We start from the raw sequence: 15,086 nt of genomic DNA, 5'->3' as shown, positions 1-15,086 counted from the left end.
CCCATAGATTCGTATAAACCATACGTTATAAAAGCTCAGAATTATACTGGTTTATGAAACTGCTCGGTTTGATTCCAACATAATAAGACTTTTAGACTAGTAACATTCCTATGTGATCGAAGGTCACCTTATACTGGTCATTAAAAGGTTAGTTTTGTGATTGAATCCTTGTTTATTTTGCTCTTCTCAAATACAAATGGCTGATTTTGGAGGGTTCGGTGGCATGTCATTCTGACTGTCAATACGTTTAGTTGTTAACTAACAATGATGGATGATGAGCATTGAGCCTGTGCTGCGATTAGTTTTATAAATAAGAATTACGACTAGGTATGTTGTTCACTTTGATGGATGCATATTGGAACATGTAGGTAATATGTTAGTGAACACATGCGATAGTCATCTACTTAGTTAATTGAACCAAGTTAAAGAACTCTTTGAAGTACTTCTTCTTCTTGATCGAGTCACTCTTGACAGAGCGGTCTTGGTCATCATTGGAAGTCTCCCTTTGTGACACGTTTGACGGCTCGCCTCCACTCCTCCCTGACGGCTGCGCGTTTAGCGCATTCGTGCAAGGGGCCGTCCATTGCTGCCTTAATTTGGTCCGTCCACCTCATGGGCGACCTTCCTCGCGCTCGGGTACCTTCTACACTGCCCTGCACCACCAGTCGCTCTATGGATAAATCTCCACGTCGAGAAACGAAAAGTACAGTCAAGTGTAAAAATATGGGTGCATACAACTTACTCGAAAATATGTCACATAGTTCTTAATTCGCTGACATAAGAGCTATGGGACATCTTTTTGGGATACTAGCATTTATAAAAAAAAAACAAATAAAAGCAGAACATAGATTGAAAACCGCTAAAGAGAAATTACATACACAAATGAGGTACGTCTATCCGAACATTTCGATCACTCAAATAAGCGAAGTTGTGTTTTATACCTACACTTATGTTTGATTTGATATACAGTTTCATCGAACATGTCAAAAGACACGTGGGTATATAACATTATTTATAACGCTTATATAAAGACTACACATTCTCCATTCTCGATAGATCAGCATCTGCTCTACAATCTCGCATCAACACATTTTGAGCCTTACTGCCATAGGAATATGACTCAAATTCGCATGGATATTCAGACCGGCGCGCACGCATGCGGGCGGACGCGACGCTGATTTATTGCGCTATAATTGCTCGTTCGATTTACTATTGACTTTGTGATTGAAATGGGGCGAAGTTTGACCACTCGACATAAGTGCCCATTATATATAGCGTGCCCATTTCTATGGAACTGATACTTTAACCAGTTGAACTGCATTTGACCGTAGACGAAAACGCAGCTGTCACATAGAAAACGGTTGAATTTTAGTTAACTTACTATTTATTCAATTAATGTGTTTAATTACTGTTTTAAGTATAGAAGATCAAACATTTTATTCATTATGAATTGGTTGTCTTGGTATTGGTGTCCGTGCTTATCTCTTCAATTTGTAAGTGAAAAAAAACAATAAATAATACCAAAGAGGGTACAGTTAGCATCAGAAATAGCGAAACAGACTTTGCGTCAAAAGTAACTATCTTATATATGTATCAGATACGTTTAAACATGAACTGTGGAGACAAAATATCACTATTTGGTGAAGTATGTGAGGGTTGCAGATAGTTTTGGAGCATTGTTTCATCTGCTACTATAGATGCTGACTGTACCTACCTACTAGTTAACTAATAAGTATATCCAGTGACGTGCAAGAATGCCATGAATTTATGCGAAAGATTTTGAAGTTTTGTTTGTAATCACAAACGTAGGCATTTTTGCGAATTTTTTGCATGATTTATTTTTACCTTCCTTCTTCTTCCTCGCGTTATCCCGGCATTTTGCCACGGCTCATGGGAGCCTGGGGTCCGCTTGACAACTAATCCCATTTAATACTAATGATTTATTTTTACCTATACTTCTTAAGTCTTATTTAGTTGAGATATTAACATCTACATGTAATGCGGAAAATGTTTCCTTGGCGGAAATTAGTGGGACAGAAGAGAGCTTATAGGAACAGTCGAAAGATTTCACAATTGAGTCACATTCCCGGAACTATTCAGGAAGTCATAAAATACAAGTACCAGTGGTCGATTGAGTGCAGTTAGCCACAAACTAAACAGATATATGGAAAAAGTTCGTTTTTAAGTCTAAGAGCAAGAGGTAGTCCAGCAAAAGATACTCGGTTTCTATAGCAACAAACCCCTAATAGCTTGCTATACCATCCTTGTTACTACATAGATCAGTGTAGGCCTCAGCGTCAGGCCAGCAAAGTGTTTTAAGAACAATATCCTCCGTTTAGTTCAAAATTAGTAAATGGTGAATGGTGGGTGAATGGGGATAAGTTCGCATTTGTTGTATTTAATTCACTCTGTAACTGTGTTTAACGTGTATTTATTTCTATGTACAATAAATTATATACATACATACATATATATGTATACATACATAAAATGAGATATATTTTTAATTTTATAGATAGATTGCTTTAGATATAAAAAACTCCCACTGGATAAACAAACCGACGCTAAAGCCTGCTCCCAAAACCTTAAAAAAGCTTCCATTAATCTGATCAAGAGTTTTTACAAGGATTCTTTGATTGCATTGTTGAAAACCCTACCAATAATCTCGAGCGTAACTGCAGCTCGCGAACGAAAATCTCACAAAAACCAATTCTATTTCAGCTGAATAAGATTCACGGTTAGATTAAGAAACCGCATTTGGTATTTTGGTTTTGGTGCGATTACAATTTTATATTGCTTTTAATAAATTGATTTTTGTTCAAAATCAGACCGTATCTCTGTACAATAAGAGTGCAGATGTTTTTAGCGACGGTAAAGTAAGTTTGTGCGCCGGTGGGCTATGGATGACACTCAAGGATTTAATAAAGGATGTTTTCGTGATTAGGACTTATTGTTGATGTCGTGGGTTCGAGTCCCGAGTGCTCTTCAGGTGCAATAATAATACTTTTTAGGGTTCCGTACCCAAAGGGTAAAACGGGACTACTAAGACTCCGCTATCCGTCCGTCCGTCCGTCTGTCACCAGGCTGTATCTCACGAACCGTGATAGCTAGACAGTTGAAATTTTCACAGGTGATGTATTTCTGTTGCCGCTATAATAACAAATACTTACTAAAAAGTACGAAACCCTCGGTGGACGAGTCCGACTCGCACTTGTCTGGTTTTTAAACCTTTTTAAACTTAATTTTAGGGGTTTAAAGTGGATTATTATGGGTGACTGAAATCTTTTCAGTTAAGTGATCGAGGCTTGAGGCCGCTTAAGGCCGGGATACTTTTATTTAAAGAACCTTTTAGTGTTTACCGACAAAGTAAAAAACAAACAAACAAAAATCATTTATTGTCAGGCAACTTAAGCCCATACATTTTTCCCATAGTTAGCTCATGAAGTTCACTTTTCCTATAACTCATTTTCTATACTTACTTAAGAACTAAAAACCATTTTGGCGACACAAGAGTCTTTTTAATTCATATTATCCTAGCTTTGGAACTATCCCCTATAGAACTGAGTCTTCACATCTTTTCAAGTTATCTAAAACTACTTTCCCATCTTTCCAGGTGTCGACGAGCTACTCCCAGACGAAGATGTCCGGTTGACATCAGAACCGCACGACGCAGTGGCGGAGGAGGGGGACGCTGTTCTGCTGAGCTGTGCTGCAGCCAGGGGGGCCAAGATACACTGGAGACACCGAGCTGATGGTCCACCGAGGAGGGATGATGCATTATCCAGCGAGGATAAGTACAGGTTAATGAGACAACAGTAATTATTTTTTAATCACAATGTAAATAAAGGCCGCCATTTGTAACTTATTGCTTTGGAGCGATTGCGTTTCTATTCATTAAATTAAGGTATCAATCAGTCTCAAGTCTCTACTTATCCTCCTTAGGACCGGCGCTCTACACATAGTACCATCACCCACACTGTTAACTGTACATCGGTGGACCTTATGCCTTTTGTGATAAGGTCCACCGATATACAGATAGGAGTGTTGCTGTCTCTACAACCCCAATAAAATTTTGAAATTTTTCAAAACAAAATTGGAATTAGCAAATTTTCATGCCCAACACAGATTTATATGATGGTCGGACTTGTCTACATGACAGCGTGATAATTCGGCATGCGTCACTTTCAATCGCCCGATTTTAAAATGTGACGGTTATTTAATCACGTGGATAAATTCATCCACAATACGCCTGCTGGATGACTGAGTCTTATGACGATTAGGGTAACTCATTTGATGGAGGACTGGTTTAACGATACCTTTGTTGAAAAGTTTAGATATTGTGTTGTAATTACCTGAATAATAAATTTAAAAAAATAAAGTTTATGACCTTTTTGTGCACGAACGATAATGTAACATAATATTTTGTCTCTCGTTTCAGAAAGCAGCTGATGAACGGCTCGCTAGTGATAGAGAGCATGTCAGCGACGCTGGCGGGGCATTACCAATGTGTGGCCACGGGCAGCGCGGGCAGCGTGGTCTCGAGGGTCGCGCTATTATACTTGGCAGGTGAGTTTTATTTTCTCTTGCACTTTTAAAATTTCTCCTTGGTGCAAGGGTTTGGTTCAATCACTGTTAAATACAATGTTATTAATTAATTAGTACACCAACCAATCCAATGTCCATTTGATATCGCACATAACAACTTGAAAATGGATTAGATTCGGACCAAGCTATCTTTGCATGGCATTTGCAATGACAATGTACAAAGATGTACATTTTCTGCAGCTATGCATGTGCACTTTGATCTGACCCAAAACAACATCTCCGTGCAAACGATGCATCTGTACTTTGTCCAAAAAGTAGAGCGTCATCTTGCACACGCATCGCAATTTCCCACTCAACCTAGCTGTAATTATTAATAAGGTCAACATTTTGTATTCATTGTAATTTATAGCATTGCAGTAACTCTCGTCTTATATTTGCTATCTTTTCGTTGGTGCTCCGGCACCACTCCTTGCATTTTGACATAAGTTGACATTCCTTGACAATTCGTTGGCATCCGCTATTGACATTCACTTTACAGACAAAGTGTGGCAATGTCATCATTAATGTCAAATGTCTATGAAAATATGACGTTAATAATGACGCTCTTTACTTTGTTCTGTTCTAGTCATTGCAAAGTTAGCTTAGCTTAGACGCACTCTACCTACATAGGGGCTGTCCATAAAATAACGTCATCGATTTTTGAAGATTTTTTACCCATGCTAAAATCATCCAAAAATCATGCTCGAATGACCCCATTTCCTCCTACGTCATGCTACCATCATCCGATGTCCAGACCCCCCCCCCCCCTAATTTGAAATGACGTAATTTATGAATAGCCCCAACGTCGTAGGTAGTATGTGTTTGACTTAGTAACGATTTCATGAAATGAAACCATCTGCGATCGTCATTTATCCTTGGTCAACCTGATCTTTTTAGGGTTCCGTACCCAAAGGGTAAAACGGGACCCTATTACTAAGACTTCGCTGTCCGTCCGTCCGTCCGTCCGTCCGTCCGTCCGTCTGTCACCAGGCTGTATCTCACGAACCGTGATAGCTAGACAGTTGAAATTTTCACAGATGATGTATTTCTGTTGCCGCTATAACAACAAATACTAAAAACAGAATAAAATAAAGATTTAAATGGGGCTCCCATACAACAAACGTGATTTTTGACCAAAGTTAAGCAACGTCGGGAGGGGTCAGTACTTGGTGACCGTTTTCTTTTTCCTTTTTTTGTTTTTTTTTTTGCATTTAGGTACGGAACCCTTCGTGCGCGAGTCCAACTCGCACTTGCCCGGTTTTTTCCAAGACTAATCCCATATTTTTTTTATATTTCAGAAGTCCCACCCCTTATACCAGGCCCCCGAAGTATCCTAGGCACAGTAGGAGCTCCGGCACTCCTCCCCTGTGGTGTCTCCGCCCCTCCGAGAGTAGCCGTGAGGCTGCAGGGGCCTGCAGCTCTGCCTGAGAGGAAGGTGTACTCTGCCGCCAGGTTACACAGCCCGCCACCGGTTTTGAAACTTAATGTGAGTGTTTTATCGTGTTCATGCATACTTAAAGCACGCAGTGTGAGTGTTAATTAAAACGAGCATAGCAAGGATATCTCTTACATAGAGAGATATAGTAAGGGGGCAGATACACACTCAGTCTTAGAGCGCCGCTTTATCTAGTTCAATCGCTGAATAACAATACCTACATGAACACTTTTGCGATTCCAGCCGGAACCGTATGACTAACATTACTAATTATATCATCTTCTTACAGGTAACTTGGCTAAAGAATGGGTCACCTGTACGATTGGAGGCAGCACGGGTGTCAGTGACCCCCAGCGGAGCGTTAGAACTTGATCCACTGAGACCTCATGACGCGGCTACCTACCGGTGTAGAGTGGCTCTATCACCGCATAAGCATAGGTGAGATTGTAAGATATTATTGATATATTACAACTAAGATTAGGGTAGTGTTCGATGCTATCTGTGACTGGTGGGGTTTTAGAACTAGATCCTCTGCGATAACAATTTTGAATGATTCACGGACCACGGTTAGTTTCACTAGACTTATACCGACCAAAACAAAACACAAAAGGTACAAAACACACAAAAGGATACAAAAGGTAACCACGGTTCAAATCCTGGTCGAAATAAGTCTAGATCCTCTGCGACCTCATGACGCATCCAGCTATCGGTGTCGGGTAGCATTATCTTCCCGGTTAATCTTTCATAGATGAGATTTTTTATCTGAAAAGTTGCAAGCGAGCTATGAGATGGTAATATTGAACAGTAATTTAAGTCTTTGTAATTAACAAAATATGGATTGAACTAAATGATTTTTATTTTATTGAGAACCGCTCATCGCAAAAGATGGACTTATGCGTTGCCGACCTTATAAAATCATGACCTTGTAGAAAACTCTCATGCCTTATGGCCCACGGGCCGCATGCGGCTCGTGAACCTGTCACTTGCGGCCCGAGTGCCGCCTTGGCTATTTTGTATGTAATAGTGACAAACGACAAGTCATAAAAATTAACAATGTACGGCCCGTGTCACCTCCGTTAACTACTATGTGCCCCTTGGCTGCTAAAAGGTTGCCGACCGTTGCCATAAAGGATATACTTCATTCCACATCATAGCTCATAGCACAGCAGATACAACAAATATTAGTGTAGTTTTCGATGCAAGGGGCTGAGGAGTACTAGTGCGATGGCGATTGAGGTATCAGTTACCTGTGAAGCTTAGCTGTTATATTTTTTGCACTTGGTATTTAGATTGTATTGTATTTATCGTTCCAGGACGGGCGAAGAGATCGAGCTGCGCGTGAGCACGGAGCCGCCGGATGAGGAGCCGCCGCGATTCGTCGCCACGCCACAACCAATCACGGTCATCGAAGGTTAGTTTTCTCCACTCCAAATACGAGAAACCTAATTTAATAAATTAATTATTTTTTGTACGAAACACTATTTATCTCGTAGCTTTTTTGGTCTCTCAGGGCGATTATCTATCAATTTAAGTAATAAAAAAGGAATATAACTGAGTTTCCAGTGCATTACGCACATACAAGAAAAAACATATAAGAAACACGACAATCCAGAGAGAAGAATAAGGGTCGCCAGGTCATTTTAATGGTCTGAATTAAATTCGCTAAAGTTTTGAGTTTTAGTTTATTTGTATAAATCATTAGTAATCCGTAACATTACACATTTCTGAGAAGTTCAGTAGGCACTTGCTGTTCTTGAGCTAGATATGCTTACAGGTTACATTTTTATTGGCGCAGTCGGTAGGATGGCAAAGATATTTTAATTTTTTTTTCTTATTACTTTTGATCATTACTCATTGAATAACTTTGTGTACATGTTTAGGAGCATCGGTGACGTTCGACTGCGCGGCGGTCGGCAACCCCAAGCCGGAGATCACGTGGCTCAACAACGTAGGAGTCGCTATCGACCTCAAGTAAGTCACTCTCACAATTTAAAGAAGAATACAATGAAGGTATCTTCATTTCCGCAATTTTCTATAAACATTCTTAAAAAAAACCTGGCAGCATCGGAAAAGTAAACTCATTTGCAATATATTTTAATTTTATTTATTTTGATATACGAGAAAATTTAGTACGTTCGCCACGATTATTCACTAGTGTTTATTTCGTTCGATATTATCATTTTGTTAAAAATGTTTGAAGAGAATTATGTACCTATATTACTGTGAGTTTCTTATCGTACTACTTCTATTTCAACTATTTATGTAATTATTTTGCACAGAAAACTAACTTTTATTGATCAATCATTGTATTTGTTTGTTTCTAGTGACCTAGATTCACGGTTCTACCTAGTGGGGTCCGGGTCTCTACGTGTGCAGGCAGCGAGAGGTCTGGACGCCGGTAGTTACACATGTCGAGCGCATTCTCGGCTGGACTCTGCTGACAGCGCTACCACGTTGACCGTACTGGTGAGTTCCCGTTGTCATCAAAGTCAAGATGACAGATTTATGAAATAATTTTGTGCTAATTTGGCGAGTGTTTATAATTATTCGTGAGTTTTTTTGCTTTTTACAAAACCTGATTGTTTAAGGCTCCGTCAAACAGGCGCGTTTTGCGGGCTGCGCGTGAGCGGGGCGCGCCGCTTTTACATATAAAACGCTCACGCGCCGCCCGGAAAACGCGCCTGTGTGACGGAACCTTTATTTAGGGAGTTGACTAAAATGCCATTAGCTGCTAATAAAGTTCAATCATTTTATGGATGACTTATAAAATATTGATGAACCGTATAATTTGGCCCAATATTATGCTCAGTAAGATCGCACTCGTACCTATTGAATCAAATATTCGGCTGTTTTTTTTTAAGTGAAAACTTCTTTAGCGGCGCTGTGCACTTTTTGTGATGGAAAAAAAAATGTTAAACTCGCGACAGGTCACGTGACCTTAAGATTCGTAAGACGGATACGTGATCTGATCGAAAAACTGTTACAATGTCATTGAGTTTTCACTTCTGCCGGCACTTCCGGAGTGCAACCCGTTGTTTTTAGGGTTCCATACCCAAAGGGTAAAACGGGACCCTATTACTAAGACTTCGCTGTCCGTCCGTCCGTCCGTCCGTCCGTCTGTCTGTCACCAGGCTGTAACTCACGAACCGTGATAGCTAGACAGTTGAAATTTTCACAGATGATGTATTTCTGTTGCCGCTATAACAACAAATACTAAAAACAGAATAAAATAAAGATTTAAGTGGGGCTCCCATACAGCAAACGTGATTTTTGACTAAAATTAAGCAACGTCGGGCGTGGTCAGTACTTGGATGGGTGACCGTTTTCTTTTTGCATTTTTTCCGTTTTTTTTTGCTTTATGGTACGGAACCCTTCGTGCGCGAGTCCGACTCGCACTTGCCCGTTTTTTTTAAATTCTTACTATGTATTTGCGTTATTCCAGACGGCACCTCGCGTCTCGCTGCCAGGCGGAGCTGTGGTAGTGGCGCGTACTCGCGGTGACGTCACGCTTCGTTGTGACGTACGCGGACGGGGAGCCACCGTGTCGTGGCTGAAAGACGGCGAGCCTTTAACACCTAACCAGCATGACATCGCGCTCGTGGACGGGTTAGTATTCCATTTTGAATTCATTAACCTTTTCAACGCCACGTCTATTGTGCGCGGTACGACATCGTGAATATTATTTGGAATGCACGAAGGCATGAATGACATAAAGGATATACCTCATTCCACATCACAGCTCATAGCACAGCAGATACAACAAATATTAGTGTAGTTTTCGATGCAAGGGGCTGAAGAGACCTAGTGCGAGTGTGATTAAGATATCAGTCACCTGTGAAGCTTTACTGTCATATTTTTTACATTTGGTATTTGGCAAAAGGCTAAGGATTTAAGATATACAAGTTTTTAAACGGCAGCTCTCACTCGAAGCAACTTATGAAAAAGTAGTTTTTAGTGTTACATCGTGTGAGAGACAACTGATAATTTTTGGGTTGATATCATTTATATACCGGGGAATTTTTTTTTTTTTTAATGTAACCCGTAGTTGAACAAGGTGAATATTAAGAGGTGAAAAACGAGACATAGGTACTTAAAACTTCTTTATTGCCAAAACATTATACATACAGAAATATTACCATAGTAATAGGTACGAACAATATAAATCAATATTTGTATTAAATAATTATATATACATAAAATAAATAGCGAAAGTATTGGGTTCGGCATATAATTACTCAATAAGACTCAACATTAATATTGATTCACAATTTACTATTATTAGGGTTATTAAGGTTTAGAAGGTTATCAAATAACGTTTTTGAAGTGAAAACTTCTTTAGCGGCGCTGTGCACTTTTTGTGATGGGGAAAAAATGTTAAACTCGCGACAGGTCCCGTGACCGTAAGATTCGTAAGACGGACACGTGACCTGATCGGAAAACTATTACAACGTCATTGAGTTTTCACTTCTGCCGGCACTCCCGGAGTGCAACCCGTTGTTTTTGTCCAGGTCGTCGCTGCGCATCCAAGGCGTGCTGCGCGTGGACGCGGGCATGTTCCAGTGCTGCGCGCGCAGCGCGGCCGGCAGCGCCGCCGCCGCGCTCCGCCTCGTCGTGCTGCCTCCCGATGACGGTAAACTAATATTACACTTGAGTTTTACGCCTTCATCACACCCCAACAAGGTTCATGTTTGATCCAGAAATATATAGATGGTCAAGCAAATCTTGTCAGTAGAAAAAGGCAGCAAATTTAAAAAATGTAGGCGCGATGGGTTATCGTCCCATAGAAAATGTGAATTTCGCGCCTTTTTCTACTGACAAGATTTGCTTGACCAACTTTAATAGAGAAAACTTTGTAAATAACATGGACCAATAAATATAGGTACTGAAACGCTCGCTCCAAGTGTAAATAGCGAAATAGCATTGACCTGCTGCAAAACAGCCAGTACCACTAAATATTATGTGAGTCAATCAAGCATGTAGATATTACATCCCGTGCGAATAAAAGCTGCACGATTGATTGTTGATCTCTGACAGCTCACACTGCGCGTAGAATAAGCTTGCTCACCGCTATTCGCTTATCACTGGTCGCCACTGAAGGGCTGAGGTAGAAGTACTAGTGCTCGACGCTGCACTAGTATTCGACATGGGCACTTTACTACTACTACTACTACTTTGTTGGCGCGGTGACCCAAAATGAGTCTTGGCCTCCAACACAAGAGCACGCCACTTTGATCGGTCCAGAGCTATCCCGCCAGCTTTCGCCGACGCCGAGCTCACGGAGATCTGCCTCCACTCTATCTGCCCAACGGTATTTAGGACGACCAACAGGACGGCGCCCAGTTGGTCGACCCAGGTAGGCCCTTTTGGCTGCCCGATCTTCACCCATCCTTTCGAGATGGCCAAGCCAGCGGAGACGATGCGCTTTGGTCGCACCTATTATGTTCGGCTCGGCTATCAGGTGTTCTATTTCGGCATTCTTTTGGATCCTCCAACTGCCATCGTCTCGTTTGACGGGTCCCAGAATCTTCCTTAACACCTTACGTTCTGTAACTAAAAGGCTGTTCTCCTCCTTGAGTGTTAGTGTCCAAGCCTCACACCCATACATCAGAATGGGGCGGATCACGGTCTTGTAGATCCGTAGCTTAGTACGTCTATACTAAGTGTCGAATACTAAGTGCAGCGTCGAGCACTAGTACTTCTACCTTATATACTTTTATATATGTACCAACTTATCGAAAATGACTTATTAAAACCAAAACCACTAGATGTTGATTTTGTGATTTATTGAAAATAAGTACACTTTCGCCATTTTTCAAATAAATCATAAACATTTACGAGGCTTTAAAAGTAGGTATTTTATTGCGCTGGACGCGCTCAGTACACATTTTTTACAATCTGACTAAAATTGACATGCAATAGTATATCCACTCAACACAGAATATCAAAAATGTTCAACATGCTCGTGTGTTGCTAGATTTAAGTAATTATTACCAACAACACAACATGTCCAATATCCAATTCATTTTCCAACTCCACTTTTGATAGATTTTTTTTTTGTCTAGCGTTTACATTATTTTTACATAAATTTTACTATATGTTTTATCTTACTTTACAATTATTTATAATTTTATCTTTTTTTTAATTTTTATTTATTCCCTCACTCCCCCACGCAGAGCTGGCCTCCCTCCCCTCCCCTCCCGACATCTTCAACTCCCTGGTCCCCTCCCCCGAGGACGACTTTCTCGGCGAGACCTCCCCCGCGTTCACGCACCCACCGGACTACTATGATTACACGCTCACTGAAGGCCTGGAGCTCGCCCGGGAGAACGGGACCATCGTCAGCCCGCCCAGGGACCTCAGGTTAGTATTTGCGTGTATTTTAAAGTGTTTAAACCATAATTTATGGCCCGTATAAAATGTATAAAGTCCAAGACAGTCTTAATCGAGTTTGACTAATAGTGAAGATGGAGGCAAAATTGGCAAATTTCAAATTTTGATAACCATAATGTATGGAGCCGTAAAGCGACATCTACATTGGCTGTCTTTCTTTTTAATTTTAGATTAATACTTAAGTTTGTAAAAATGCATGCTTTTATATAAACAAATAATTTTTTTTGTCATGTTCTATACATGTTATATTTATATGTATTACACTTTACGCAAATCATACAATGATGGTTAGAATTAATGATTCTAAGGACGATCAATTTTATACTACCAAAAATACAGAAAGTTTTAAAGCACCTCATAATCTAGTCTAAGAATTGCGAAGATCTATTTTTTTAAATAAAATTATATTCTCTAACTAAATTTCTGCCCTGCTTATTGTATTTGCAGTACTTGCATGAAAATCATCGTTTAAATAAAGAACTTATACAAAGAGAACAAGATAAACAATTGCATGACATTTCAACTGCGATTACTGCATATGTTGTTAGCACGGCAGATTTCTGTACTAACAGAAGTATTTCCCAGTAACAACGTTTGACTGAGTTGACTGTTTAGGGCGGTAATCGTGAAGCATCGCTTCGTGACGCTGAGCTGGCTGGAACCGGCCAGGAAGATGGAAGAGGTGGTGGGCTATGTGGTGGTGTATCGGGTCAAGGGCAGCGAGAGGTGAGTGCTGTCGTGATATCGTGGAGCATCGCTTCGTGACGCTGAGCTGGCTGGAACCGGCCAGGAAGATGGAAGAGGTGGTGGGCTATGTGGTGGTGTATCGGGTCAAGGGCAGCGAGAGGTGAGTGCTGTCGTGATATCGTGGAGCATCGCTTCGTGACGCTGAGCTGGCTGGAGCCGGCCAGGAAGATGGAAGAGGTGGTGGGCTATGTGGTGGTGTATCGGGTCAAGGGCAGCGAGAGGTGAGTGCTGTCGTGATATCGTGGAGCATCGCTTCGTGACGCTGAGCTGGCTGGAGCCGGCCAGGAAGATGGAAGAGGTGGTGGGCTATGTGGTGGTGTATCGGGTCAAGGGCAGCGAGAGGTGAGTGATATCGATATTTCTATAGTTTTGTTCTCCAATTTGCTATCTCTCTTTAAACGTTTCTTTTATGCTCAAATATTAGCCTAAGAAGCGTTGTGGTTTGTGATATAAAATTAACTCGATTCAGCTTATAATCATAAATATGCACACTTATTAATACATCAAATACCATTAAGATTCAATGTCAATGCTCAACAATCAAAATTAAGAATGGAAAAAGATGGTTAATCTCGAGAACGATTAGTTTTCTGCTCATTTTTATTTAAATCAATAATACTCTGCTATTTTGTGTAATGTAGGGTAGCAAATTTGTAAGATATTTTCTTTTCATATATTGCGTCCTGAGATTGCTTTTAAATTATATATTATAAACAGGGAGCGAGTTTCTCGCGGCAGTGCGACGCGGTTCGAGATGAACGTCGCGACTCTTCAACCAAATACTACATACGTGTTCAGCGCGCGCGCACTCACGCTCAGCGCCATCTCGCCGCCAACTGAGGTATACAATTACAACTATTTATCTGTTTTTTACTAATTTACGATTTCGCATGTTGTTGCAACAAAATGGGCCTGAGTCGTGATCAAGAACATATGTAACATCAAGTTCGAAACAACATAAATGAATAATGTAAGGATAAGAAAGCAAGATAATAGTTATTTGTTTTACAAGGGGGCAAAGTTGTTGTTTAACCGCTCGTGCTAATATTGATACCCGAGCAAGCGAAAAATTCCAAAATTGAACCACGAGCGTAGCGAGTGGTTCGGTAAATGGAATCTTGAGCGTTGCGAAGGTTTCAAAGCACGAGGGTTAAACAAAATTTGCCCCCGAGTGAAACACAAAATTTTTCACCACACGAACCCGTAGCAAATTTTAAATGTAAAATATCAAACAAAATCAAACCTAATCAAATCCAAATGAATGTTATTAAATATTTGTCATCCTAAATCATCATTTAAAAGTCAATTCTACCAGCAAACATAGGACACTAACTCAAAATTTGCATTTGATTACTTTGTCTCACATGTGAATAAAATGCAACTTTGCTATCAGTTTTCGAAGTGCAAAGTAAGCCTTTCCGAGCTGGTGTGGTGAAAACTTATTTATTGTTCTCCTTTTATGTAATTTAAGTATGTATTCAACCAGCAACTTTATTGCAACAGACGATCGAAGCCCACACGGCGCCTGAGGAGCTAAGCTTCGGCCCCCCCACCAACGTTAAAGTGGAAGCCGCCGGTCCCCACAGCCTCCGTGTGAAGTGGTCACCGCCAGCGCAAGAACCTCAACCACCACACTACACTGTTCATTATACCGAGGTATGTAAGGGCTTAGATTCGACTCACCAATGTTAGTCGTCTTAGTCAAACTCACAGCCCTTGTGTTAAGTCAACGCCAGATCAAGGTCAACCGCCACACTACACCGTGCACTACACGGAGGTATGTAAGAAATTACTTGAATGAGTAAAGGATGATTCACATTAGAACGGTCCGGGTCCTGGTCGAGGCGTTCGAGTCTTCAGTTTCTATTGAAAGCATCACATATTCGCCTATCACCCATCAAAGAATCTCACATCGCATTTAATTAAAATC

The 15,086-nt window shown here is 40.7% G+C and overlaps 1 protein-coding gene across 1 annotated transcript in view; it reads left to right on the top strand.

Moving 5' to 3' along the window:
- Nucleotides 1–15,086, top strand: part of LOC134676766 (neogenin) — a 224,521-nt gene that overhangs the window by 191,562 nt on the left and 17,873 nt on the right. Inside the window, exons 2-14 of the mRNA XM_063535150.1 lie at nt 3,614–3,800; nt 4,439–4,566; nt 5,883–6,070; nt 6,309–6,457; nt 7,333–7,430; nt 7,900–7,990; nt 8,344–8,485; nt 9,462–9,625; nt 10,528–10,649; nt 12,193–12,379; nt 13,025–13,135; nt 13,874–13,997; nt 14,660–14,812. Of these exons, the coding sequence (XP_063391220.1) occupies nt 3,614–3,800; nt 4,439–4,566; nt 5,883–6,070; nt 6,309–6,457; nt 7,333–7,430; nt 7,900–7,990; nt 8,344–8,485; nt 9,462–9,625; nt 10,528–10,649; nt 12,193–12,379; nt 13,025–13,135; nt 13,874–13,997; nt 14,660–14,812 (1,844 nt within the window). The remainder of the gene's footprint in view (nt 1–3,613; nt 3,801–4,438; nt 4,567–5,882; nt 6,071–6,308; nt 6,458–7,332; nt 7,431–7,899; nt 7,991–8,343; nt 8,486–9,461; nt 9,626–10,527; nt 10,650–12,192; nt 12,380–13,024; nt 13,136–13,873; nt 13,998–14,659; nt 14,813–15,086) is intronic.

This window comes from Cydia fagiglandana, chromosome 25 (genome assembly GCF_963556715.1).
Source record: "Cydia fagiglandana chromosome 25, ilCydFagi1.1, whole genome shotgun sequence".
Lineage (NCBI taxonomy): Eukaryota > Metazoa > Arthropoda > Insecta > Lepidoptera > Tortricidae > Cydia > Cydia fagiglandana.
Note: the sequence above shows the minus strand (reverse complement) of the source record. Positions and strands in the feature narration are given on the sequence as shown.